The sequence below is a fragment of the Chlorocebus sabaeus genome, chromosome 11 (genome assembly GCF_047675955.1).
Source record: "Chlorocebus sabaeus isolate Y175 chromosome 11, mChlSab1.0.hap1, whole genome shotgun sequence".
NCBI classification, from domain to species: Eukaryota; Metazoa; Chordata; class Mammalia; order Primates; family Cercopithecidae; genus Chlorocebus; species Chlorocebus sabaeus.
The window spans coordinates 106,212,151-106,240,057 of NC_132914.1; the positions used below are offsets into that span (position 1 = coordinate 106,212,151).

At 46.1% G+C, this 27,907-nt stretch overlaps 2 protein-coding genes and 1 long non-coding RNA gene across 3 annotated transcripts in view; 2 read left to right on the forward strand and 1 right to left on the reverse strand.

Annotated features, from left to right (window-relative positions):
- Positions 1-501: 501 nt before the first annotated feature.
- Positions 502-22,513, forward strand: UNG (uracil DNA glycosylase). Its single transcript, XM_008004616.3, has 7 exons — positions 502-733; positions 1,345-1,551; positions 2,421-2,516; positions 4,848-4,945; positions 5,927-6,015; positions 8,044-8,222; positions 21,348-22,513. Exons 1-7 carry the CDS (start codon positions 602-604, stop codon positions 21,486-21,488), a joined length of 942 nt encoding a protein of 313 aa, XP_008002807.3. The 5' UTR covers positions 502-601; the 3' UTR covers positions 21,489-22,513.
- Positions 21,907-27,756, reverse strand: LOC140712797 (uncharacterized). Its single transcript, XR_012094590.1, has 2 exons — positions 26,992-27,756; positions 21,907-23,570 (listed from the first exon to the last, which is right to left on the reverse strand). It is a non-coding gene; the product is annotated as an uncharacterized lncRNA (long non-coding RNA).
- ACACB (acetyl-CoA carboxylase beta) overlaps positions 24,406-27,907 on the forward strand; it is a 162,621-nt gene continuing 159,119 nt past the window's right edge. The window contains exon 1 of the mRNA XM_073021076.1: positions 24,406-24,801. The gene's annotated coding sequence lies outside the window, so the exon portion shown is untranslated. The remainder of the gene's footprint in view (positions 24,802-27,907) is intronic.

Sequence of the window (27,907 nt, forward strand, 5' to 3'; positions counted from 1 at the left end):
ATATAATAGTATTTGTTTGTTTTGTTTTTGAGACGCCTCGGATTACAGTGCTGGGATTACAGACGTGAGCCGTCAAGCCCGGACAATACTATTATATTGTTCATTGCACTCCAACAACACCCTTAAGGGCCAGTTAGGCTTTTTTCCCCTCCCATCCCCAGAGACAGGGTCTCGCTCTGTCGCCCAGGCTGGAGTGCAATGGCGCGATCAAAGCTCACTACAGCTCCGACCTTCTGGCCTCAAGCGATCCTCCCGCCTGAGCCTCCCAAAGAGCTAGGATTACAGGCGTGGGCCACCGCGCCCGGCCAGTCTTTTCTTCTTGCAGCTGAGCCTGGAGAGCCTTTCCAAAGGGCAGAGGTGGGTCGAGGGCATGAATGAAAAGGCCCGCGGGCACCGTTGCACGCCCCACCTCCTCCCAGGGGCGTTGCACTCCAGCCCCTCCCGCACATGCGCACTGGGCCTTCCACCGCCCCCCGCCCCCAGCAAAGCCCCCCGCTCGGAGCATGCGCGGGCCGCTTGGCGCCAATTGCTGACCGCCACAGCCAGGGCCAGCCTCGCAAGTTCCCGGGTGGTGCGCGTTCGCTGCCTCCTCGGCTCCGGGATGATCGGCCAGAAGACGCTCTACTCCTTCTTCACCCCTAGCCCCGCCAGGAAGCGACGCGCCCCCAGCCCCGAGCCGGCCGTCCTGGGGACTGGCGTGGCGGCCGTACCTGAGGAGAACAGAGATGCTGCGGTGAGGCGCGGCGTGGGACCGGGACTGGGGGGGTGAAGAGGGAGGAAGGCGGTAGGTCCCGCCTGACTGAGGGCGTGCAGCAGCGCGCCTCTAACTCGGTAAACCCGGGCCCCGCTTTCCAAATAGCCTCCACGTGTTCAAAACAGCCGCCGCTGTCCCCCATGGGCCGCCATGCTGAGGGATCAGCCAATGGGGACGCGCCTCGGCTCCCATGGCGCCAGTCCGCGCGCCGCAGGCCCGCCTGGCTCGGTGCGCTGTCCAATCAGAGGGGAGAGGGGGCGGGACCCCAGAGGGAGTTTTTTTGCCGCGAAAAGGCCACGTGGGGGTGTGGGGGCGGGTCTGGCGGGGCGGGGCACCTCGATACTGGGTCCGCAGTCCCCTTGATGCTCCACGGGGCCGCTTCCCAGCCCCACTCCCCGCTCCGGTTTAGAATCTAATTCCCAATTCCCGGACTGGGCCCAGTCCTGGGCTCCTATTGTCCGATTTTGCTGCGACCTGCTCCACTAATGGGCGTCTTCTGCCTTGGGCCGTGGGGGTTGGGCCAGAAGCTGCGGACTCCTGGGAAGCGGCCTCTGCAGCTCTTGAGCCGCCTCTGCGGGGACCCCTTGCAGGCCAACCCCCCCAAGAAGGCCCCGGCCGCGCAGGAGGAGCCCGGGACGCCGCCCTCCTCGCCGCTGAGTGCTGAGCAGTTGGACCGGATCCAGAGGAACAAGGCCGCGGCCCTGCTCAGACTTGCGGCCCGCAACGTGCCCGTGGGCTTTGGGGAGAGCTGGAAGAAGCACCTCAGCGGGGAGTTCGGAAAACCGTATTTTATCAAGGTAAATATGGAAATGCATCTTCCATAAGAGTAAATGTGGAGGCTTCCGGCCCTTTGTCTTGTTACTGCGGCTGGCGAAGTTCATGTTTCCGTAGGCTTAGGTTGTACCCCCTTCAACGTCCTTTACTCACAAAGGGGGTAAAAGAAAGCCATGATGTTTCAGTCTGCACCTTTATATTGGTTAAAGTTGTTAACGACCCGTGAGATGGTGTCATGGATTCATTTAAGTCACATAGTCTATTGTCCAGGAAAGGCTGGCATAATAAAACCACCAACCATCCTGAATGAAACCTGGCTTGAGCTTTAAAAAGCCGGGAGGGCCGGGCGCGGTGGCTCAAGCCTGTAATCCCAGCACTTTGGGAGGCCGAGACGGGCGGATCACGAGGTCAGGAGATCGAGACCATCCTGGCTAACACGGTGAAACCCCGTCTCTACTAAAAATACAAAAAACTAGCCGGGCGAGGTGGCGGGCGCCTGTAGTCCCAGCTACTCCGGAGGCTGAGGCAGGAGAATGGCGTAAACCCGGGAGGCGGAGCTTGCAGTGAGCTGAGATCCGGCCACTGCAGTCCAGCCCGGGCTACAGAGCAAGACTCCGTCTCAAAAAAAAAAAAAAAAAAAAAAAAAAGCCGGGAGGAGTGGCACTGTTAGGACCCAGCCCAGAAAAAAAGGCAGGGAATTGGCCTGATTGAACCACTTGGGGGAGCGGGGGGCAGGCACTGTTTTTGTTGGTTGTTTTTTAAAAGAATTTGGACATAAAACATGACAAAGAACTAATGATGTTCCAAATAACTTGCACTAGAAGCTTTCTTATTTAATTCTTATGGCTTCCAGTGAGAATCTGATTTTAAGTCTAGTTTATCTTTAAATCAGCTAATGGGATTTGTTGCAGAAGAAAGAAAGCATTACACTGTTTATCCACCCCCACACCAAGTCTTCACCTGGACCCAGATGTGTGACATAAGAGATGTAAGTACAACTTGATGATTTTTATTGGGGAGAAGGAGTCAACTAGTATTTTTAAATTAGGGACACTGGAGTTAAGCCACAGTCCATCATTCAGTAGTAAGTAAAACACTGAAATTGTGAGGTTTGGCTGACTGTGTTTCAGCCTGTATTTACTCTTTTTAATGTTTACCACATGCTATTTATGCGGCAAAAAGGAGAACTATGTACATCCTATGCTCTTATTTCTTGTATTTTTTTTAAATCCTGAAACTAACCTCCCGCAGTGTTAGATACTATGGTAGTAATGAAGTTCAGACTGACACACAAAGCAGTTAAATCTTTTGCAGCTTGTTATAGTCAACCCCACCTTGACCTGACCACACTGCCTTATAGTTAGCACTTTCAAGCTCTTGATTTTCTGGCCTGAATAGTTTTGTGGTTCTGTTAACAGATCCCTTTGCTTTAGTTTGTCTTATATAACAGTTGCTGGTTGGCAGCTCTTATCCATCTCGTGTTCAAAAGTCCGTGGGGCTGGGCACGGTGGCTCATGCCTATAATCCCAGCACTTTGGGAGGCCAAAGTGAGAGGATCATTTGAGGTCAGGAGTTCAAGACCAGCCTGGCCAATGAAACCTGGTGTCTCCTAAAATACCAAAATTAGCCAGGCATGGTGGCGCATGCCTGTAACCCCAGCTACTTGGGAGGCTGAGGTGGGAGAATCGCGTGAGCCCAGGAGGCGGAGGTTGCAATGAGCTGAGATCACACCACTGCACTCCAGCCTAGGGGACAGAGGCAGACCCTGTCTCAAAAAACAAAAACAAAAAACCGTGGCTCCTCACTGTTGAACTATGAAAACAGAGCAGCCCTCTTTAAATAGGGCCACGTCCTACCACTCAGCCTTACCTCCACCTCCCACTCTCCCACTCCAGAGTTGGACAGTGTGGCAAACCCCTTCCCACTTCTGTCTCTTAAAAATCAAGTGGATACCTCTGTGGCACCTCCTTGAAGTCTGTTGCCTTCTACCTCTGTGATCCGGTTTTCCTCTGAGCCGCTACAATGCATTTAGCACCTGCTGACACTGGACTTTTAGGTTTCTTACCCGTTTTCCTCCCCCATTTTGTAAACTGGGGCAAGAATCTTGTGATTTAGTGAATATCTGTGAAATGACATAGAAGTGAAATAGGTGAATAAACCATCTCGATAAGGCAGCCACAGCTAATAGTTACAACATCTCATAAGTTGAAGAATTTAGAATCTAGCTCTTTGGTTTTGAAGCTAAATTAAATCCTGTTAAGATCCATACTAGTTCGCTTCTTGTTTGAATGCCCTATTCTAAATACCAGTGATCAGTATATACAGGGAATAAGGGAATATTTTGAGGGGATGCTCGGGGATGCTCAGAAACCAGTTTCAAACCTACGAGGATCAGATGGGCCTGCAGGGCTTCTTGACAGCCCAGCACTGGGAGAGCTGTTTCACACGAGAGTAAGTTGGCATGGTGTGAACACCAAGGGGGAGGGACGGGAGGTCCCCAAAAGCCTCCTGGTCATGGGAACATCTGGAGCTGGATTCTGAAGGATAGAGTACGTCAGCTGTGGAGGCGCAGTGGCGTGATGGCTCACTGCACCCTCCGCCTCCTGGGTTCAAGCGATTCTCCTGCCTAAGCCTCCCGAGTAGCTGGGACTACAGGTGCGTGCCACCACACCCAGCTAATTTTTGTATTTTTAATACAGATGGGGTTTCACCTTGTTGGCCAGATGGTTTTGATATGTTGACCTTGTGATCTGCCTGCCTCGGCCTCCCAAAGTGCTAGGATTACAGGCGTAAGCCACCGTTCCCGGCCCTGAATTGCTTTAATTCATTGAAAAGTAACTGGGGGCTAGGCACAGTGGCTCATGCCTGTAATCCCAGCATTTTGGGAGGCCGAGGAGGGAGGATTCCTTGATCTCAGGAGTTTGAGACCAGCCTCAGCAACATAAGGGAGGCCCTATCTCTACAAAAAAATTTTTTTAAAAATTAGGTGGGCATAGTGGTGCAGTCCTGTGGTCCCAGCTACTCTGGAGGCTCAGGTGGGAGGACCACTTGAGCCCAGGAGGGCGAGGCTGCCATGAGCTGTGATCGCACCACTGCACTTCAGTCTGAGCAACAGAGCAAAACCCTGTCTCAAAACATTTAAAAAGCAGCTAGGTACATATCTTTGCAAGTTTAAAATACGCTCATCCTTTGACCAGCAACTCTTCTATTAGCAATCTATGCCATAGAAGTGTTTTGTTTTGTTTATGTTTGTTTGAGGCAAGGTCTGTGCTGCTTACATTACAGTATTATTTAATTCCTGACCCCTGGTGGTTCACAGGTGAAGGTTGTCATCCTGGGACAGGATCCGTATCATGGACCTAATCAAGCTCACGGGCTCTGCTTTAGTGTTCAAAGGCCTGTTCCGCCTCCGCCCAGGTACAGTTGCTTTACAGGTGACTGCAGTCCAGACGTGATTCCTTTCAGATGTGTACTTAGCATATTACAAGTGGGACTATCCGGGGCACTGTTCACTAGCCTTTAAGGAGGATTTCTCAACCTCAGCACCATTGACACTTGGGGCTGAGTCATTCTTTGTTGTGGAGGAGGAGGAGTCCTGTGCTATTGCAGGATCTTGTGCCACATCCCTGGCCTTTACCACTGGATGCCAGGAGCAACCCCCAGCTTGTGACAATGAAAAATATGCAGACATTGCCAAAAGTCCCTTGGAAGGGGTGGCAAAATCACCCCTGATTAAGAACCACTGCTTTGGACCAGGCGTGGTGGCTCATGCCTGTAATCCCAGCACTTTGGGAGACTGAGGCGGGTGGATCACGAGGTCAGGAGTTCGAGACCAGCTTGGCCAAGATGGTAAAACTCTGTTTCTACTAAAAATAAAAAAATTAGCTAGATGCGGTGGCGGGTGCCTGTAATCCCAGCTACTCAGGAGGCTGAGGCAGGAGAATCACTGGATTCCGGGAGGCAGAGGTTGCAGTGAGCCGAGATCCTGCTACTGCACTCTAGTTTGGGTGACAGAGCAAGACTCTGTCTCAAAAAAAAAAAAAAAAAAAGAACCACTGCTTTGGAGGATTTGGTGTATAATATAATAAATACGCTAAGGACAGAAAACTGTCCCTGAGCAACAGTGGGGGTCTGGGTTATAACTGCTGGGTTGATTTACTTAGGTTTTCCAGAGTGCTGTTAAATCCAAGCATAGACTAAAGTAAAGGTCTTTGGCAGATTCACCTGTTAGAAGGAGGACTAGCATTGTTGATCTCGTTAATCGGTGCCATGTGTGCCAGTGTCCCTTCCAAGGGCTGGCTATAACCTCAAACCTTTCACATATGTCTTAGACATTACTAAGCTTTCAAAATTATGCTTAAGATTCTGTTTTTTGTTTTTCTTGTGACTTGCTTTCAGTTTGGAGAACATTTATAAAGAGCTGTCTACAGACATAGAGGATTTTGTTCATCCTGGCCATGGAGATTTATCTGGATGGGCCAAGCAAGGTAAGCCAGCCACTGCTAGATTTTTTTTTTTTTTTTTTTTTTTTTTTTTTTCAGACTGAGTCTCACCGTTCCCCAGGCTAGAGTGCAGTGGTGCGATCTCAGCTTACTGCAACCTCTGCCTCCCAGGTTCAGGTGATTCTCATGCCTCAGCCTCCTGAGTAGCTGGGACCACAGGCACGAGCCACCATACCTGGCAAATTTTGTAATGTATTTTTAGTAGAGACAGGGTTTCACTATGTTGGCCAGGCTGGTCTCGAACGCCTGACCTCAGGTGATCCGCCCGCCTCGGCTTCCCAAGGTGCTGGGATTACAGGCGTGAGCCACCACGCCCGGCCTGCTATATGTTTTTTAGACTGATACTGACAGTCTTTTCTGTCTTGCTTGTTTATATTTTTAAAGAGTTGTAATAAAGAACTAGAGAATGCTAATTAAATGACTAATTTATAGATGTGAAAAAGTCTGTTTTGGCTGGGTGCAGTGGATCACATCTGTAATCCCAGCACTTTGGGAGGCCAAGGCGGGTGGATCATGAGGTTAGGAGTTTAAGACCAGCCTGGCCAACATGGTACAACCTCGTCTCTACTAAAAATACAAAAATTAGCTGGGCATGGTGGTGAGCGCCTGTAATCCCACCTACTCGGGAGGCTGAGGCAGAGAATTGCTTGAACCCTGGAGGTGGAGGTTGCAGTGAGCCGAGATCGCACCACTGCATCCCAACCTGGGCTACCACAGCAAGACTCCATCTCAAAAAAAAAAAATCTGTTTTATCCTGCAGCCAGTTTCCTTTCTTTCTTTCTTTCTTTTTTCTGTTTTTGAGACAGGGTCTCACTCTGTCACCCAGGCTGAAGTATGGTGGTGTGATCATGGCTCAGTGTAGTCTCAACCTCCCAGGCTCAAGTGATCCTCCCACCTCAGCCTCCCAGGTAACTGGGACCACAGGAGCCAGGAGCACAGCACTATGCCCAGCTGAAAATTTTTTTTTTTTTTGAGACGGAGTTTTGCTCTTGTTGCCCAGGCTGGAGTGCAATGGCGCGATCTTGGCTCACCGTAACCTCTGCCGCCTGAGTTCAAGGAATTCTCCTGCCACAGCCTCCCAAGTAGCTGGGATTACAGGCATGCACCACCACGCCTGGCTAATTTTGTATTCTTAGCAGAGACGGTGTTTCTCTATGTTGGTCAGGCTGGTCTCAAACTCCTGACCTCAGGTGAACCACCCGCCTTGGCCTCCCAAAGTGCTGGGATTACAGGTGTGAGCCACCACACCCGGCCATGCCCGGCTGATTTTTATTTTATTTCATAGAGATGGAATATCACTATGTTGCCCAAGCTAATCTTGAACTCCTGGCCTTGAGGTCCTTCCAGGGGCTGTTATTATAGGCATGAGCCACAGTGCCTGTCCACTCGTATGTTAATTACAGTTTGCAAGACAAAGGTTTGTTCCTTGTTAATATTTTAAATTTATCCACCTCACTTTTGACTACTCTGAAGGTGGCTGCAGTCTGCTCATTTTGACATTTGGATTGTTAATACCTATTTAGGAGATTTTTGTTTTTCTTTCAATTTTTTTCATGTTTTTTTTTCTTTCTTATTATTTCTTTACAGATGCATTTTTTTTCTGCTTATGTACTTTTTTTTTTTTTAAACAAATTGTCTACAACCAGGATAAGGAAAGAATGTTTACTCTTTGGTTTCTTGCAATTTGATTTTCATTTCTATGAAACATTTTGTCCTGCTTTTTGTGTTCTGAGATTATTTAACATCACTTAAGATATTTTTTAGGACAATCCATCGTGATGAGGGATATAAGGCATGTTCACTGTAGTAAACTTGGAAGAAGCCGAAAAGGCAGCTATGAGAATAAAAGTCTCTCTAATCCTGCCCAGAGGGTGCGCTGGCCTTATGGCCTATTTCATTCTGCTACACTGGATCCCATCAAGCCCTGGTTTCATCATTGATTTAGCACCTGTTGCTGGGTATTGGGCTGATTTGCCTGAGCCTACATTTAACCTATTTCTCTCATGTGTGTAGGTGTTCTCCTACTCAACGCTGTCCTCACGGTTCGGGCCCATCAAGCCAACTCTCATAAGGAGAGAGGCTGGGAGCAATTCACCGATGCAGTTGTGTCCTGGCTAAATCAGAACTCAAATGGCCTTGTTTTCTTGCTCTGGGGCTCTTATGCTCAAAAGAAGGGCAGTGCCATCGATAGGGTATGTTTTGTTTTCTTTTTCTTTCTTTTTTTTTTTTTTTAACACTATAAAAACAATGTGAAGAATTCTAGGAGTCTCTGCTGTGTTTGGTCCTGGAAAATCCATGTTATAAAATAACTTTTATTTTCACTTAGGCCTGTTATAAGGGTTTCCCATTGAAAACAAGAATTTGGACAAATTACAGGAGTGATGAGTTGTGTATGAGGAAAGCAACTGGCCAACTTGTGACTGAATGCAGTTGGTGCCGTAGGCATGAACTTGGTGTCTACAAGATACAAGTCCCTGGGTACCATTCACTTAACAAGTGATGAATGAGGCATGTTTCTGGCTTCCAAGGAATTTGGGAGCATATAGAAAACAAAGAATTGCACTCAATCATGAATTTAATTTGCCCATGAGAATACCATCAGTGATCGTTATTGTTTTGTTTCTGGGTTGTTTTGTTTGTTTTTTAGATGAAGTCTCGCTCTGTCGCCCAGGCTGGAGTGCAGTGGTGCGATTTTGGCTCACCGCAACCTCTGCCTCCTGAGTTTAAGCGATTCTGCCTCAGTCTCCCGAGTAGCTGGGATTATAGGCGCCCGCCACCACACCCAGCTAATTTTTTGGTATTTTTTAGTAGAGACGGGGTTTCACCATGTTGGCCAGGCTGGTTTTGAACTCCTGATCTCAAGTGATTCACCCTCCTCAGCCTCCAAAGTGTTAGGATTACAGGCATGACCCGCCACACCTGGCCTATCAATGATAATTATTAACCCTGAGGCCTAATTGCAGATACCCAACACAACCAAACCCGTGGCTCCCCTCCCTGCATCTTCCCCCATCTGCTACCTCCCTTCTTCCCCTTCTTTTACTGAAGCACTTCAATACCTGGTTGTGGAAATAGAGACCTAAAAGTCAGCCTTGAATCCTCCATTCCATCAGTAAATCCCATCAACTCTGCCTCCCAAAACACCCCAGTCCTACTGCTTCTCATTCGCCACTGCTGCCCCTCAGACATGAGCCGCCATCATCCTTCTCCAGGAGAACCGTGATAGACTAGAGATGAAGGCTTGATGGAGAGCCACAGAGTGGAGGAGGGAGAGATGGGGTGGGGAAAGGAGAGGAGCCAGGGGTGAGTATTCATCCCTGGCAAATGGGAGAGACATTGGGTGGGGGAGAAATTATAGAATAAATGCTTCAATAATCGAAGGCAAGGGCTTAGCGGAGGTAACTGACAATAGCTTCTGGTGTATCAGCAGGAGGTAACGGGGGTATCAGAAATGCGCACATATATTCAACCCCTACCTTGTATGGGTACTAGGTTGAGCACTTGTTTTTTGAGATGGAGTCTCACTCTGTCACCCAGGCTGGAGTGCAGTGGCACAATCTCAGCTCACTGTAACCTCCGCCTCCTAGGTTCAAGCAATTCTCCTGCCTCAGCCTCCCAAGTAGCTAGGATTACAGTTGCCTGCCACCACACCCAGCTAATATTTTTTATGAGTGACCTAAGATCTGACTGGTATGAATTGCTAAGATGTGATGATCTGGGTATGGAAGAAGTATGTGTGAGAGTAATTGCCGATCTCTATCCCTTAGGGAGGTTACTCCAGTGTTGCTCCTCCCCAGTATTTTGGTAATCTTTAATCATGGTTTGGTCTGAAAGTAAACCGTTGTTAAAGTAGCTTGGTCATTAAAGCCAAATTGCATATCTCCAGCCCAGTGTCTCCTGATCTATAGAGTGCCTTCCTACTACTGCCCCAGAAACATGCCAAATTCAACATCTTCCCAACGAAGTTTCTCCTTTTCTCATCCATGCTTTACTAAACTTGCTCCTCTTTACTCCCTAGCAGCAAAAAGCAACACCATCTGCCCAGTTGTCCAGCCAGATCTGATTCCATTACTGACACCTGCCTACTTCTCTCCCCTTTTCTGTCCTTTTTCCCCCCCTTCCCATGTGCAGTCAGTCATTCATATCTGTGTTCTTTCTTCCCCCTTCAAATCTGCCCCTGCCTGACCACCTTTGCCTTAATTCAGGCCCTCACCTGATCTTGCCTGGAGGGTTCTGATGCTTTCTCCCTGGAAGGCCTTGCCTTAGACTGAAGATCTGATGTCAGGGGAGTGGGGGTGTGGCCCCCAACCAGCCTCCCCTACGTAACTGTATCCCTCTTTGCACTCCGATTTCCAGGCTGACACTTTTTCACGGTGCCCCAGTTCCCTGCCTTTGCGTATCCTGCTCGCTCTGCCCACTGTGTGGAGGTAATTTTCCTCTGGGATTCTTTAGAGCTCTGCAGGGCTGACATTTACAAGGGCCTGTGCTGCTTGGCGTGTGTGTTCAGCACTTGATGTGCATGACTTCTTATCACACTCAGCACCTGTGATCCTCATTTGATTGGTCACAGTAACTTCATAAGCTGGGCGCTATTGTTATTCCCAGTCTACAGATGAAAGCTGAAGCAGCTTAGAGTCGCAGCAACTTCCCTGTGGTACAGCTACTGAGTGATAGAGGTAGACCTTGACCCTGGGCAGTCTGGCTCCAGGCTCTGTGCTCTTAACCACACTAGATTGCCTGACTTTAATCATCACCCCTCCTGGACTGAGCCCCTTGAAGGCAGGAGTGTTTTGAGAAACAGTGATTTGTTAGTTTTTATATACAGAAAAGAAGAGGAAAACAAAAATGGTCTATATCTCCCTGTTAAAATAACTACAGTTGACATTTTTAAAAAAATGAAAGTGGTCATGCCGGGCGCGGTGGCTCAAGCCTGTAATCCCAGCACTTTGGGAGGCCGAGACGGGTGGATCACGAGGTCAGGAGATCGAGACCATCCTGGCTAACACGGTGAAACCCCGTCTCTACTAAAAACACAAAAAACTAGCCGGGCGAGGTGGCGGGCGCCTGTAGTCCCCGCTGCTCGGGAGGCTGAGGCAGGAGAATTGCTTGAACCTGGGAGGCAGAGGTTGCGGTTAGCTGAGATCATGCCACTGCACTTCAGCCTGGTGACAGAGTGAGACTCCATCTCAAAAATATATATATACGCAATATTTTTTGCCGAGACCAGCTCAGTCAAGAAGACCCTAACAGCGGTGCTAGAGGAATTAAAGACACACACACAGAAATACAGAGGTGTGAAGTGGGAAGTCAGGGGTAGCATAGCCCTCAGTGCTGAGAGCTGGGAACAGAGATATACCCACATATTTATTAACAGCAATTAGCAGTTAATAACCAGTCATTAGCATTGTTTCTATAGCTATTAAATTAACTAAAAGTATCCCTTATGGGAGATGAAGGGATGGACTGAATTAAATGAATAGGTTGGGCTAGTTAACTGCAGCAGGAACACGCCCTGCTCATGCTATTGTTTGTGGCTTAAGAATGCCTTTAAGTGGTTTTCTGCCCTGGGCAGGCCAGGTGTTCCTTGCCTTCATTCCCATAAACCCACAACCTTCCAGCTTGGGTGTTAGGGCCGTTATGAACATGTCACAGTGCTGCAGAGATTTTGTTTATGGCCAGATTTTTGGGGGGCTTGCTTCCAACATGTCTCCCTTCTTTGATTTGCAAAGAGCTAAAAGCAAGGGCAGCTTCGTCACGGTGAGCTACTCGCAGGAGTCAGGATCCGCATCTACAGACTATACAAAGGCAAACAACATAGGTTAAAAGCACAGTCATCATAGAAATCACAGAGCTTCCAAGTGTTTTTATCCATTTAAATGGGTTACTAGCTGCTAATCTGTCTGCAGCTCCTTTAAGCACTCCAGTTCCTGGCATTAAGGTCAGGTGTGGCTGGGATACTTTAAATATTTGTTCTTTTAATTTTGCTATATCCAAAAAGAAGTTTGTAGAGTGTCCTTCTAGATGTTTTTTTATTCTTTCCCAAATTTTGGTCTTTTTAAGGCATTAATAGTTTCCACAAATTCTTATGTTTAGCTCCTAGAGTGGGCCATATCATTTGAGGTTGAGGTGCCTCTATACCACCATGGTTCCAGATAATAGGAACTTTTGCCATACTTCATATCATTTCTACCATCTGACCATTTTGTTCAGATCATCTGAACATAGTGTGGCCGTGGCACGCAGACCGAGAGGTTGGATTCAAGCTAAACATCCCCGTAGGGGACCAATTAATGATTCCGTAGAAATTGTTTAGCACCTCTGCCTCTTCTGCAAAGCAATCTTCCTAAACAAGTACGTTCATTTTTTCTAACTGGGTCCAATCCTGTTTACAAATCGGTTTTTGAGGGCAGTATGCCTCAATTATAGGAGGAGATTTATTATGGTAAATAGTGAGATCAGAAAGCATGGTGTAACTGTGTCAGAGTGATTGCATCCAGGCATTATTGCCAGCCCTTATTGAAGGAATACTCAAGGCAGTGGTGATAACCTCTATCATAGCTACCATTAAATTATTCATTGTGACTGGTTGTCCTGCTTTCCTCAGGTTTTCTTCTGTCATCTGTGACAGCTTCTTGATCTGTCCCCAGGTGGGTGACTGTGTTCGACAGGTGTTGCTCGTGACAGTTGGGGTCCTCCTCAGCGTCAGCCTCAACATGGCTGCAACCGGGGGTCCTCGGGATCCTCCCGGAGTCTCTTCCTCGCCATCTGGCTCATGATAAAGTTTCAGGTGTCTTGATGTTATCCAAATCGGCTGTTGATTTTGGCCTGGACAATATAAGCGTAACCTCTACCCCAAGTTATTACTTTACCTGTTCCCCAACTTTTTGTTACTGGATCTCTCCACCAAATCGGTTGTTCTGTTTCTGTCTTTGCAGCTGGTTTCTGTAGATGCTCTTCAGCTGCTGATAACATCTGGCCTTTGGGAAGGCTCAAAAAATTTAAAGTTAATCATGCTAGGTTCAGTTGCATCCGTGGGATTCCATCATTGTTTCTCCCTTTCTGCTTTTGCAACTGCTGTTCTAGGAAGAGATTCATTCTTTACACTATGGCTTGTCCTTGAGAATTGTATGGGATACCAGTAATGTGTTTAATATTCCACATAGAGAAAAATGTAGCTAGAGTTTGGCTAGTATAGGGTGGGGCATTATCTTAAAACAGGTAGAAGCTGGAATGCCCATCACTGCAGAACACTGCAAAAGATGACATTTAACACAGGCAGAAGGCTCTCCTGTTTGGTATGTAGCCCAGACAAAGTGAGAAAAGGTGTCCACGCATACATGTACATAAGCTAGACTCCCAAAGGAGGGAACGTGTGTGACATCCATTTACCAAATAGAGTTAGGTTTCAGTCCTCGAGGATTAACTCCTCTTGTAAAAGATGAGGAATGTACCATTTGGCAAGTTGGGCATTGCTGAATAATAGCTTTAGCTTCTTTCCAGGTAATGCTGTATCTGCGTTTGAGACCAGAGGCATTAACATGGGTAAACAGTGAAAGTGTCTGGCATTAGATATTGCAGTAGCAACAAGGCGGTCAGCCGTTTGATTTCCTTCAGTCAAAGGTCTTGGAAGAGGTGTATGAGCCCTGATGTGAGTGATGTAAAAAGGGTGCGTTCTACTTCTAACTGCTGTTTGCAGTTGGGTAAATAAAATCAGTTGTTCATCTGTATAAAATCGTAACTGAGAATTTTCAGTTAACTGTGTGGAATGAACCACATATGAAGAATCAGAAATCACATTAATAGGCATATCAAAAACAGTCAATACCTCAGTTACAGCTACAAGCTCCGCTTTTTGAGCTGAAGTATAGGGCGTCTGAAAAACTTCCCTTTTGAGCCAGAATAAGAAGTTTTACCATTACTAGACCCATCTGTAAAAACATTCTCAGCACCTTCAATTGGTTTAAATTTGTTATTTTAGGGAGAATCCAATTAGTTAATTAAAAAACTGAAGCAGCTTCATTTTAGGAAAATGATTATCGAGAATAACCACAAAGTCAGCTAAATGGGTTTGCCAAGTAAGACTATTTATAAATGCTTGCTGTATTTGTACCTTTGTAAGAGGAACAATAATTTTTCCAGGATCATATCCATGTAATTTAACAATCTGAGTTCTCCCAATCCCTATCATAGTAGCGATTTGATCTAAATAAGGAGTTAGAGTCCGTGAATTAGTATGTGGAAGAAAAAGCCACTCTACTAAGTCCTCCTGTTCTTTTTTTTTTTTTTTTTTTTTTTTTTTTTTTTTTTTTTTGAGACGGAGTCTCGCTCTGTTGCCCAGGCTGGAGTGCAGTGGCTGGATCTCAGCTCACTGCAAGCTCCGCCTCCCAGGTTTTTACGCCATTCTCCTGCCTCCGCCTCCTGAGTAGCTGGGACTACAGGCGCCCGCCACCTCGCCCGGCTAGTTTTTTGTGTTTTTTAGTAGAGACAGGGTTTCACCGTGTTCGCCAGGATGGTCTCAATCTCCTGACCTCGTGATCCGCCCGTCTCGGCCTCCCAAAGTGCTGGTATTACAGGCTTGAGCCACTGCGCCTGGCCAGTCCTTAACACCAGTCCAATAACACCAGAAGGTGAATGCTGAGTTGAAAAAATTAGCAAATCCAGAGTCTTCTCTGGATCTACTCTGTCTGAGCTTTATGGACTTGCTTCTCAATCAGTTGTAACTCTGCCTCCGCCTCCTTCGTTAATTGCTGAGGGCTAGTGAGACTAGGATTTCCTCTAAGGATAGGAAACAGATTACTCATGGCCTAGGTAGGAATGCCTACAGCAGGTCGTATCCAATTAATATCCCCTAGTAATTTTTGAAAATCATTTAATGTTTTTAATTTATCCCTACATATGGTTACTTTCTGTGGCACAATGGTAGTGTCATTTACTAAGGTCCCCAAGTAGGAGTAAGGAGGAATAGTCTGAATTTTGTCAGAATCTCTGCCAGCGCGAGAAAGCCAGTTTTGCAAGTGATCTTGACATTGGAGTAATATTTCTTGAGTGGGGGCAGCACAAAGTATATCATCCATATAGTGAATAACGTAACACTGTGAAAATATTTTTCGAGTAGGTTCAATTAAGTCTGGCAAATAGGCTGTTTAACATGCCCTGTGGCAACACTTTCCAATGATAAGCTTAGCAGGCCGCAGGTTGTTTACTGCAGGAATTGTAAATGCAAACGTTCACAGTCTTGCTCAGCTAAAGGGATAGTAAAGAAACAGTCTTTTAAATCTATGACTAATAAAAGGCCAATTTTTTGGAATTATAGCAGGAGAAGGCAATCCTGGCTGTAATGCTCCCATAGGTTGTATAACTGAATTGATGGCTTTTAAGTCAGTTAACATTCTCCATTTGCCTGATTTTTTCTTAATTACGAAAGCTAGAGAATTCCGCGGGGAAAATGTTGGAGCCATGAGCCCATTTTTCTAACTGTTCAGCAACTAATTTCTCTAAAGCCTCCAGTTTTTCTTTACTTAGCAGCCATTGTTCTATCCAAATTGGCTTATCTGTTAACCATTTTAAAGGTATAGGTTCTGGAGGCTTAACAATTGCCACCATCAAAAATTATTTCCTAATCTTTGGCGGGAACTTTGTTTTTCCACTTGAAGCGGCTCTTCCAAACCTTGCAGATTTTTTTCTAGTCCCATACCAGGGACATACCCCATGTGATGCATTGTATGCTGACTTTGAGGGCTATGTAATTGTTCTGGAATTAGAATTTGTGCTCCCCATTGTTGTAATAAATCTCTTCTCCATAAATTCATAGGTATAGAAGTTATAATTGGTTGAATAGCACCAGGTTGTCCGTCGGGCCCCTCACAATGCGAAATATAACTACTTTGATACACTTAAGCAGCTTTACCAACTCCAACTATGTTAAATTGAGCGGGTTGAATTGGCCACGTGGACGGCCAGTGCTGTAGAGAAATGTTTGAAATGTCCACTCCTGTATCTACCAAACCTTTAAATTTCTTTCCTTGAATAGTTATTTCCCAGGTAGGATGTTTATCAGTAACTTGACCCAATAAGCTGCTTTGCTTTGTTTATTTGTGCTTCCAAATCCTCCTGTTCGTTTAATTTCACTTTTTCCCATTCCCACATACGGCAAAATCAGGAGCTGTGCTGTGCGCTCTCCTGGCTGTGCTTTCCAGGGAACAGAAGTAGATATAACAATTTGAATTTCCCTGTTACAATCTGAATCAGTGACTCCTGTATGTATTTGTACGTCTTTTAAACTCAAACTAGACCTTCCTAAAAGTAATTCTGTTGTCCCTGCTGGCAAGGGTCCACAGACTCCTGTTGGGACCTTTTGCGGGGGTTCCCCAGGCAGAAGGCTCCCAGCTTTTGTGCAGTATAAATCTACTGCGGCACTACCGGCTGTGGCAGGGGACAGACATTGTACAGGGGTGAGGGAATGGCCTGAGCTGGAAATGCCTCGGTTTAGAGCGGGGCCCAGGACGCGGGCCCCTTGTGGCATTTCCCGAAATTGGGTTCCCTTCTTTATCAAACTTAGAATGACACTGACTAGCCCAGTGTTTTCCTTTTTTACATTTTGGACATACTTCAGGCTCAACAGTTTTCTTTTTTCCCCTATATGGCGGGCTGACTCCCTGATTTTATCTACATTCTTTTTTAGTATGACCATGCTTCCCAAGTTAAAACGAGCTCCAGGCAATGGAGTATTTCCTTTATCCACTGTCAGTCCTGCCATTGCCTGTGCCAACAAAGTGGCTTGATGCAGATTACCTCCAATACCATCACAGGCCTTGATATAATCAACTAAATGTGCTTTCCCTCTGATAGGTCACAGAGCAGCCTGGCAATCGGGATTCGCATTGTCGAAAGCTAATAACTGCAACACTACATCCTGAGCAGCCGAATCTGCAATCATCTTTTTAAGAGACTCCTGTAACCAAGCTATAAAATCAACATACGGTTCCCTTAGTCCTTGTTTTATAGCACTAAAGGAAGGGTATTGTTTCCCAGCTGAAGTGATTTTTTTTCCCAAGCTCTAATGCACACTCCCCTAAGCTGTTCTATGGCATCATCCTGCATGACCACTTGTGCATCTAAACCAGCCCAGCCACCAACTCCCAAAAGTTGGTCTGCAGTTACATTAATTTGAGGTTGGGCCTGGGCCATTGCAAGCAGTCTGAATGGAAGCTTCATCTAGCCACCAAGTTTTAAATTGTAAGAATTGAGCAGGAGTTAGACAAGCTCGAGTAAGAGCGTCCCAGTCAGTAGGAATCATCTGACTGGAAACAGCAACATTCTTTAACAGTCCCATTACAAAAGGAGAACCTGGTCCGTACTGATTTGTTGCTTGTTTTAATTTGAGTAATTTAAAAGGAAAAGGCTCAAATGTAGCTATAATATTTCCCTGTTGATCTGGGGTGTGTATTCTAACAGGGAATTGCCAAGCGTCTAAATCACCCTCTCGTCTAGCTTGCTGAATTCCCACCTGAATGGAACTACGAGTGGTCGCTCAAGGTGCTGCTCGAACAGTCACTGGCGTGACTACTTTTCGCCTAGTGTCCTCCGGAAAAGAAAGATCTGGAGAAGATCTGGAGGGTCATTTTCTTCAAAATAATAATGAGGGGGTGCAGAAGGGTAGGAATGAACCGTTCCTTCTTTTGCCGCTTTAGCTTTAGCTGGCAAATAAACATGCTCTGTAACCTCTTCTGTTACTTCGCTAAACTCTCCTTCCTCCTCATTAGTGTGAAAAAGTTCCAAGGTGGAACGAACCAGACCGAATAACTGTCCCATTGTTACCCTGATGCTTCCGAGCTCCTCTTTTTGCCACGGGGATTACTTTAAGAGTACTCAGGTGTCCTCCAGCTAGTTTTCCATTCCAGCCATCACTCCGGCAACCCTTTTGACCTGGATACGAGCTCCCACGAATGGACGCCATTTGCCGAGACCAGCTCAGTCGGGGAGACCCTAACCCAGTGGTGCTAGAGGAATTAAAAACACACTGAAATATAGAGGTGTGAAGTGGGAAATCAGGGGTCTCACAGCCTTCAGAGCTGGGAGCCCCGAACATCGATTTACCCACATATTAACAGCAAACCAGTCATTAGCATTGTTTCTACAGATATTAAATTAACTAAAAGTATCCCTTATGGGAGATGAAGGGATGGACTGAATTAAATGAATAGATTGGGCTCATTAACTGCAGCAGGAACACTCCCTGAAGACACAGATTGCTCATGCTATTGTTTGTGGCTTAAGAATGACTTTAAGCGGTTTTCTGCCCTGGGCAGGCCAGGTGTTCCTTGCCCTCATTCCGGTAAAGCCACAACTTTCCAGCTTGTGTGTTAGGGCCATTATGGACATATCACAGTGCTGCAGAGATTTTGTTTATGGCCAATTTTGGGATGAGTTTATGGCCAGATTTTGTGGGGCTTGCTCCCAACAATTTTTACTGCATCTTTTCTATGTTTATACAGACAAATGCCTACCATTGTGTCACAACTGCCTACAGTATTCAGTACAGTAATGTGCTGCACAGGTTTGTAGACCAGGAGCAATAAGCTACACCATAGAGCCAAGGTGCGTAGTAGTAGGTTATCCCTTTTGGGTTTGTATAAAGATGCCCTATGGTGGACGGATAGCAGTGAAATTGCCTAACACACTTCTCAGAATGCATCCCTGTCATTAGGTGATGTATGATTATTGCTTTTTTTTCTTTTGAGACAGGGTCTAGCTCTGTCTCAAATCTGCCAGGCTGGAATGCACTGACTCGATCTCAGCTCACTGCGGCCTCAACCTCCCAGGCTCAAGCAGTCCTCCCACATTAGCCTCCTGAGTAGCCGGGACTACAAGTGTGAGCCACCACACCTGGCTAATTTTTGTATTTTTTTGTAGAGACAGGGTTTCACCATGTTACCCAGGCTGGTCTTGAACTCCAGGGTTTAAACGATCCTCCTGCCTCAGCCTCCCAAAGTGCTGGGATTACAGGCGTGAGCTACCACACCTGGCCACTGACTATTCCTTTTTTTTTTGGGGGGACAGAGTTTCACTCTTGTTGCCCAGGCTGAAGTGCAATGGCACGATCTCAGCTCACCGCAACCTCTGCCTCCCGGGTTCAAGCGATTCTCCTGCCTCAGCCTCCTGAGTAGCTGGGATTACAGGCATGCGCCACCACGCCCAGCTAATTTTGTATTTTTAGTAGAGACGGTGTTTCTTCGGGTTGGTCAGGCTGGTCTTGAACTCCTGACCTCAGGTGATCCACCCACCTCGGCCTCCCAAAGTGCTGAGATTACAGGTATGAGCCACCACGCCCAGCCGACTATTCCATTTTTGTGGCAAGATTTCTTTTTTTTTTTTTTTTTTAATTCTTAGGAGCTGTAAGACTGTTCAGAGAGTTCAGAAAGACAGAAAGTGGAAAGTAAATGGCTTCCACTATTTCTCTTAAAGGAACTACTTAATACAATGTCTTGGGTATTTTTCTAAAGTTTTTTAAAAATGAAATTATTTTGTGTTTTGTTCACTTGATAAATTTTGGAGGTCATCTCATCAGTATATTTATCTTTTACATGTTTTTCTAGGAGTCATGTGGTGTGACATTGTAAGAACTTTAGAAAAATACATTTAGCCAGTTTTATAACATTGAATTGTATACTAGGTTTTAGCTGACATAAGCAGTGTGTTAGTGAGTCCCTATATATGTTCCTATTTGTGTAGGTACAAGTGGTCCCTGGCTTATGAAGTTTGACTTGATTTTTTTCAACTTTACAATGGTGTATAACCATACTTTGAGCACTCACTTTTTTTCTTTCTTTAAGAAACAAGGTCTCTTGGCTGGGAGCAGTGGGTCACGCCTGTAATCCCAACACTTTGAGAGGCCAAGGTGGCGGATCACTTGAGCTCAGTGGTTTGAGAACAGCCTGGGCAACGTAGTAAGACCCTGTCTCTAAAAAACAAAAAATTAGCCTGGTGTGGTGGCATGCGCCTGTGGTCCTAGCTACTCAGGAGGCTGAGGTGGGAGAGTCACTTGAGCCTGGGAGGTGGAGGCTACAGTGAGCCGCGATCATGCCACTATACTCTATCCTGGGTGACAGAGTGAGACCCCATCTCAAAAAAAAAAAAACAGATCTTGCTCTGTCACCCAGGTTGGAGTGCAGTGGCACGATTATAGCTCTTTGCTGCCTCAAACTCCTGGGCTCAAGTGATCCTCCCACCTCAGTCTCCTGTGTAGCTAGAACTACAGGTGTGTGCCATCACACTTGGCTAACTTTTCAATTTTTTTGTAGAGATCGGATCTCGCTATGTTGCCTCAGTTGGTTGTAAACTCCTGGCCCCATGCAGTCCTCCTACCTTGGCACAGGGATTATAGGTGTGAGCCACCATGACTGGCCCCATTCTATTTTTCACTTTCAGCACAGTGTTCAATGAGTTACATGAGGTACTAAACACTTCATTGTTAAAGAAGCTTTGTTTTGCCCAACTGTAGGCTAATGTAGGTGTTCTGAGCATGTTTAAGGTAGGGTAGGTTAAGCTATGATGTTCAGCAGATTATATGTCATAAACATATCTTAAACTTAGGATATTTTCTACTTAGGATGCGTTTTCCAAGATGTTAACCCAATCCATTGTATTAATAAGTTGAGTTTATCCGTGTGTGTGTATGCATCACGGTGTCCTTTAGCAAATACAATCTTAGCAGTGGACATTGCTGACTGTATGATAGGGGCACTTGAAAATTGCATAGATAATTATGAATTTGAAGGCGGAGGGTGGTCCTCTTTGCATCTCAGAGCCTAGCAAAGGTAGGGAGTTGCTCAACAAATGGTCTAATGTTCTAATGCAAATGCTGAATGCTCCACTTTGGAAGGGAGAGAATTTAGAGGGCAAAGGGGAATTGCACAGGGTCTTAAAGTGCAACAGCCACAGTCCTTCCTTTCTTAAAAAAAAAAAAAAAAAAAAGCCCCACCAGGCGCGTTGGCTCACGCCTGTAATCCCAGCACTTTGGGAGGCCAAAGCGAGCGGATCACGAGGTCAAGAGATCGAGACCATCCTGGCCAACCTGGTGAAACCCCATCTCTACTAAAAATACAAAAATTAGCTGGGTGTGGTGGCACGTGTGTGTAGTCCCAGCTACTTGGGAGGCTGAGGCAGGAGAATCGCTTGAACCTGGGAGGCAGAGGTTGCAGTGAGCCCAGATCACGCCACTGCACTCCAGCATGGGGACAGAGCAAGACTCCGTCTCAAAAAAAAGAATTTTTTTTGAAGTTCCAAATCTGCCACCTTTTATTCTTGATCTTTTTCAGAAGCGGCACCATGTACTACAGACGGCTCATCCCTCCCCTTTATCAGTGTATAGAGGATTCTTTGGATGTAGACACTTTTCAAAGACCAATGAGCTGCTGCAGAAGTCTGGCAAGAAGCCCATCGACTGGAAGGAGCTGTGATCATCAGCTGAGGGTGGCCTTTGAGAAGCTGCTGTTAACGTATTTGTCAGTTATGAAGTTCCACTGGAAGTTTTCCTATTAATTCTTAAGTACTCTGCATAAGAGGGAAAAGCTTCCAGAAAGCAGCCACAAACCAGGCTGTCCAGGAATGGCAGCTGTATCGAGCCACAAACAGCAAAGGCTACCCTTTGACCAAATATCTTTCTCTGCAACATGGCTTTGGCCTAAAATATGCAAACTTTTCAGAAGACAGATGAGGTCAAATACTCAGTTGGCTGTCTCTATCTCCCTTGCCTTTACCGCGAAAGCGGGGAGATGTGCACCTTTCAAGCACAGCCCTAGTTTGGCGCCTGCTGCTCCTTGGTTTTGCCTGGTTAGACTTTCAGTGACAGATGTTGGGGTGTTTTTGCTAGAAAGGTCCCCTTGTCTCAGCCCTGTAGGGCAGGCATGCCAGTTTCTGCCAGTTCCACTGCCCCCTTGATCTTTGAAGGATCTTTGAAGCATCTTTGAAGCATAGGGATGTTTTGCAACTTTCCAGAATCTGGCCCAGAAATTAGGGCTCAATTTGCTGATTGTAGTAGAAGTTAAGATTGCTGTGAGCCTTATCAGATAAGGGGCCAAGAAAAGTAAACTGGGTCTTGTTATTCCTTGGGTGTTGGTGGAATAAGTGGAATTTGAACAAGGAAGAGGAGAAAAGGGAATTTTGTCTTTATGGGGTAGGGGTGGTTTTCTCCTAGGGCTATTTCCAGGTGGGGTTTTTAAGGCAGCACAGACTGCCAAGTGCTGTTTTTTTAAGCGACTGAAATCACTTAGGGATATTTTTTTCTGCAACACTGGAAAGTTTTAGTTTTTTAAAAAGTGCTCATGCAGATATATATATATTTTTTCCCAATCCTTTTTTTAAGAGACAGTCTTTATTGGGTCTGCACCTCCCTCCTTGACCTTGTTAGCAATGTTGTTTGTGCTGTTAGTCGGGTTAGAGTTGGCCCTACGCGAGGTTTGTTAATAAAAGTTTGTTAAAAGTTTGTTTTGTGCAAGTGTCCTTTGTGGGTCCGGGCCGGGGCATCCATGGACGTCCTTGGGCTGCCCTTGTCCTTGGCGCCTCCCAGGCTCCCCATAGCAACTACTGTCTGCAGGAGGGGCCGCCCTTGCCCCTCCTCCCCGCCCTGCGGCTCAGTGGAGCCGCCCAACCTTCCCCTGGCTGCAGTAAACGCTGGGCCCAACCCCCGACCTGGAGCAGCGCTCCAACTCCGAGCACCGTGGAGCGCCGGCTGCGGTCAGTGGAGACCCCAGAGGGGTAACTTCCGGCCTGAAGAAAGCATTTCTTTGGGGAACATGGCGTGCCTGTCGTGGCTACGTTCTGCCAAGCCCTGTGACGATCGAGGGGAGCCTCCTGCATCCCCCCCTCAACCCGTGTTTCTAGACTCCGAGACATCTGGAACTCGGAAGGGAGGCCAGGGCTCCAGGAAGACTCCCTGATGACGCACTGGCCCGCAGCCCAGGCTCAGGTAGTGGGGGCTGCCAGGATGATCTTCGGGGTCCCCCAGCGTCCGAAGAAAGAAGCCACAAGTGTGCTTTTTTTTTTTCTTTTTATTTCTTTTTTTTTTTTTTTTTTAAAGGGAGTCTCGCTCTGTCGCTCAGGCTGGAGTACAGTGGTGTGATCTTGGCTCACTGCAACCTCTGCCTGCTGGGGTGAAGCGATCCTCCCACCTCCACCTCCCAAGTTGCTAGGATTACAAGCATGCACCACCACGCCCGGCTAATTTTTGTACTTTTAGTAGAGATGCTTCTAACGGGCAAGAAAGAATGCAGCCAGCCAGAACCTCAAGACTAGCAAATGCATTTCTTAAAAGGGCAAGGAGGGGAGACCCGATTTTTGCTTGAAAATACTGCTTCCTTTTCTTATCTTTGTAGGGAAGGGTTTATCATTCTTCATTTTGTGGTCAGCAAGCAGGCTTTCATGGGAGGAGCATGCATGGTGGATCTTCCTCTAAACAACAGTGGACTCCCTTATTCAAGGGAGAAGGGATGATTGTTCCACACCAGTTAGCTGTTCACACTTCTCTCTCTACCGGTGCAGCACTGCCGGTAGAGGGGAGCAGTGAGCTCCAAGTTTGCAGAAATAATTCAAAACACAATATCTTGGGTTTTATATATATATACATAAAGTTCTATATAATATATACAAAAGTTCAATATATATATTCAATATATATGTATGTATATTGAACTTTAGTCATGTGACACTAAAAACAGAGCAGCTTAAGTGGTCCATGACCCTCCAAAAATTTAATTACTGATTGTTTAGAAACCAGGCAACTCGTCCAGGTGTAGTGACTCACTCCTGTAATCCCAGCAGTTTGGGTGGCGGAGATGGGCGGATCACCCGAGGTCAGGAGTTCAAGCCTGACCAACATGGAGAAACCCCGTCTCTACTAAAAATACAAAATTAGCCAGGCATGGTGGCACATGCCTGTAATCCCAACTACTTGGGAGACTGAGGCAGGAGAATCTCTTGAACCCGGGAGATTGCGCCATTGCACTCCAGACTGGGCAACAAGAGCACAAGAGTGAAACTCCATCTCAAAACCAAAACAAAACAAAAACAAAAAAACAGGCTACTCATTTTGATGAACTCTTAGCTATGTGGTAGTTGCTTTTTTTCATGTCAAGTCTGCTGTGTTCCTGCACTCAGTATGCAAAGATGCATAAAAGGCAGTCTTAGCCTTTTAGGTGAGGGGTTGGCAAATTTTCTGTGAAGGGTCAGATGGTAAATATTTGAGGGTTTGCAGTTACCCGTTCTCCGTGGGAACTGCTCAACAACTCACTACAGAGAAAGCGGCCATGGGCAAAATGTACAGGAACGGGTGAGGCTGTGTTCCAATAAAAATTATTTATGGACACTGAAATTTGTGTTTAATATGATTTTCATGTGTCATGAAATCTTTTTTTTTTTTTTCTCCTAAGCATTTAACAAATGTAAAAACCACTCCTAGCTTGAGAGCTATCGGAAAACAGGCATCTGGAGCCATAGTCTGCAGACCCTCGTGTGCACCCACTGTCAGTGCGGTGGGAGCAAAAAGCAACGGCTGGGATAGCCCAGGAAAGAAGAAATTTCCCACTGGAGGGAATGTCTGAGTAGATATTGAACTTCCCAGGCCACGAAGAGGAAAAAGAGCACTCAACAGTGAGGAGCTGGCCTCTGCAAAGCCAGGAGCCGCATGCTGGATGTGGAGCTGGAAGGTTCCACGTGGCAAGGTTTGGGAGGCTTCTGAGAACCTGGCCTAACGATTGCTGTTTCCTCCCTTTTCAGGTGAGTTAGGGAGATCTCTGAAAGCTTTCGGAATTGGTAACACAAGGAAATCATTTATTAGCAAATGTACTGGAAACGTCCAGTTATAAAATAATTAATTGTGTGAAAGTCACTGCCTGCTTTTGATCTGTGTCCAGCAGGGCAAGGTCAGGGACTGTAAATTGTTTGCATTTTTTACAGATAGACTTTAGCATGTTGCCAGTAGGCTTGTATTATTAGATAATATATCTCTCTGTTAAAATTCACTTTCTGCTTCATTTTGCTCCTTATATAAAAGTCTTAGCAAAGGTGTTTGGTGGAGAAGCAAAGTTTTTGGCGTATGCTTGTGGTGTTGGCTTTTCATCCTTGCCAAACCTTCAAGATTTACAAGGAAAAACAGGTTACAGGGAGGTGCTCTGGGTTACTTTGAAAAGACCCCATGTGCTGACTTGTGCTGACTCAAGCTGAGGAAACCTAGAACATTCCTCTGCTGGAAATGGCCTCCTTATTTACAGTCCTTCTGACACTGTAATTTGGGTCTGATAACAGAAAGTTCCTTTGTAGTTTAACTCAGTGGGAACTTTTTTTTTTTTTTTGAGATGGAGTCTCACTTTGTGGCTTAGGATGGAGTGCAGTGACTCAGTCATGGCTCACTGCAGCCTCAACTTCCTGGGCTCAGGTGATCCTCCTGCCTCAGCCTCCTGAGCAGCTGGGACCACAGGTGTGCACCACCGTACCTGGCTAAGTTTTTAATAGAAATGGGGTCTTGCTATGTTGCCCAGGCTAGGGAACCAATTTTTAAGTTTTTGAAATATGCTTGGAAATATAAATATTAGTGAGCAGAGCAGACCAGGAGATCAATAATTTTTGTTCTCTGCTTCTTAGTTGTGTATATAGTATGTTCTTTTGTCTCTCTTAATGATGTTTGGGGTGAGGGTGTGGGAGAGGAAGGTAGGGAGGCTTCAACAAGAAACTAGTGCTCCTCCAGCCTAGAGAAACTAAAACATACAAAAGCCAGACCCCATCCCTGGAAATTCTGATTTAATTGGTGGGGGAAGGCATCTGAATTCTCATAGAGGGTCTGGTTTGCAGCAGAACTGGTGATTTCTTTCCAGGTGCCTTGTTTTGTTAGACCATGTGGTCACTTAATAATTTTTTGGGGGCCAGGCACAGTGGCTTACATTGTAATCCCAGTGCTTTAGGAGGCGAGGCAGGAAGATCACTTTAGGCCAGGAGTTCAAGACCAACCTGGGCAACATAATGAGACCTTGTCTCTTAAAAAAAAATTTTTTTTTAATTAACCAGAGGTGGTGTGTGCCTGTAGTTCTGGCTACTTGGGAAGCTGAGGCAGGAGGATCATTTGAGCCTAGTTCGAGGCTGCAGTGAGCTATGATCATGCCACTGTACTCCATCCAGCCTGGGCAACAGAGCAAGTTCCTATTTCTAAAACAAAACAAAAAATGTAACTTGATACCTGTGACTTTCTGAAACTAAGAGCTGCTTGAAGAAATATATTTCTATTCCTGTTCTTGTGTTTGATGGAAAGTGTTTATTAATAACTTTCGTTTCAAGCCTTCCAATTATATTCTAGAAAATACCTGTCTTAAAGAGAGAGAGAGTGTCTAGGGAGAACTGAATCACTGCAGATGAATCACTGCAGAGTTCTTCATCTGTACGTATGGGTATGTCTAGTCTTTTTGAATGTAATGAATTTTATTAGAAGGATATTAAGTGCTTGTCATGAGTAAGCCTCTGTGCCGGAAGCTCAAAATAAATCATTTCATTTTCTCACCCATATGGTGAAGTAGCTGATCAGGACACTGAAGCTCAGCCATTTGCTCAAAGTCACGGCTAATGGAGGGAGGATTCCAACCCACATCAGCTTGATTTCAAAGCCTAATAGTCCTGCCACTGTCAACACCCTGCCTAGATCATGATGATTAGGAATCATTGGGAAAGATTTTTTTTTCATGTCATGAAGTTAGAAGCCTAAGAATTTTTTTCAATGGAATTGTATAAAAATGTCCCTGAATCACAGATGGCTGTCCCTGGAAACATAGGTTTGTTCGAGAGTCACCTCTTTCATTGTCTTAATAAATAGTCTAAGAGCCATCACAAGGGCTACTGTGGCTAGAGAACATATGACACGGGCCAGGCATTGTGCAGGCATTTGACCCACATTCCTTCACCCCCGGTTCCTGTAACATGTACCTGGTGCTGTGGGGTTACAGCTGATAACGCTGAGGTTTCCAGAGCACATGCTTCCAAGTCCAGTGGAGAAAATCCCAAGAAGTCCAATATTCAATGGCTGTTCCTTACTGGAAAGTAAGCCCAGAAATGAAGTAGCTGTGAACAGGCTGCACCAGCCCCAGTAGCAATTTCCATTTAAACCATTTTGCGCAGATCCCGTGCTCCGCACTCTCGCCAGTTTCTCCACTTGCTGTTTAGTAAGGCCATCCTTGTTGGCAGGAAGTGGGGCCACTGAACTGCTGCTCCCCCTTCCCTGTTGCCTGAGCACAATGTGCTCCTATGTGGTCTCCGCTTTCCTGCTGCCTAGTTGGCTGGGCTGCTCCAGTTGGGCCTTGGAGGCGACCTTTGTCCCACATGCCAGCCCTCCCCACATTGCAGAACACTGTGTAACTGCAGTGTGTGCTGAATTTCCTCTTCTCTGCTCAACCCTAGCAAGAGCCAGTCGACCCTGAATGAGAATGTGGGAATGGAGCTGTTTTTTTCTTTTATCCCCACGTCGCAAGAAATTGGAAACATTCCATTAAGTGGCGTGATTCGAGAGAGTTTCGCCAATCTTTTCAGGGGAGAGAAGCCAGGTGACCTGATAGCGATCATCACCTTCCCATTCACGGTTTTCACCGGGGGCTTCTCAAATGACCAACACCTGTAGGCAGTTAATTTTCAGCATGTCACAGGAGGGCCCAAATGACTTTGTGCCTAATGCTTACGACAACATGGACTTTAGATTCCTCGTGGCTTCAATAGCGAAGAATTATGAAATAAAGCGAGTTATGGGATTAAAAAGCAGCTAGCAGAACTCTCCCAGGAGTAGCCAGGGCTGTGCAAGTGGTTTGGTGTGGGATCTTTCTTGTCTTTGCCCTGGGTTGTTGCTGCTTTG

What these genes read in the sequence shown, in the direction of transcription:
- UNG (XM_008004616.3), top strand. Translation starts at nt 602, where the DNA reads ATGATCGGCCAGAAGACGCTCTACTCCTTCTTCACCCCTAGCCCCGCC. An exon ending in AGGAGAACAGAGATGCTGCG is followed by an intron (nt 734 to 1,344) that starts GTGAGGCGCGGC and finishes GACCCCTTGCAG; the next exon opens with GCCAACCCCCCCAAGAAGGC. An exon ending in ATCTGGATGGGCCAAGCAAG is followed by an intron (nt 6,016 to 8,043) that starts GTAAGCCAGCCA and finishes TCATGTGTGTAG; the next exon opens with GTGTTCTCCTACTCAACGCT.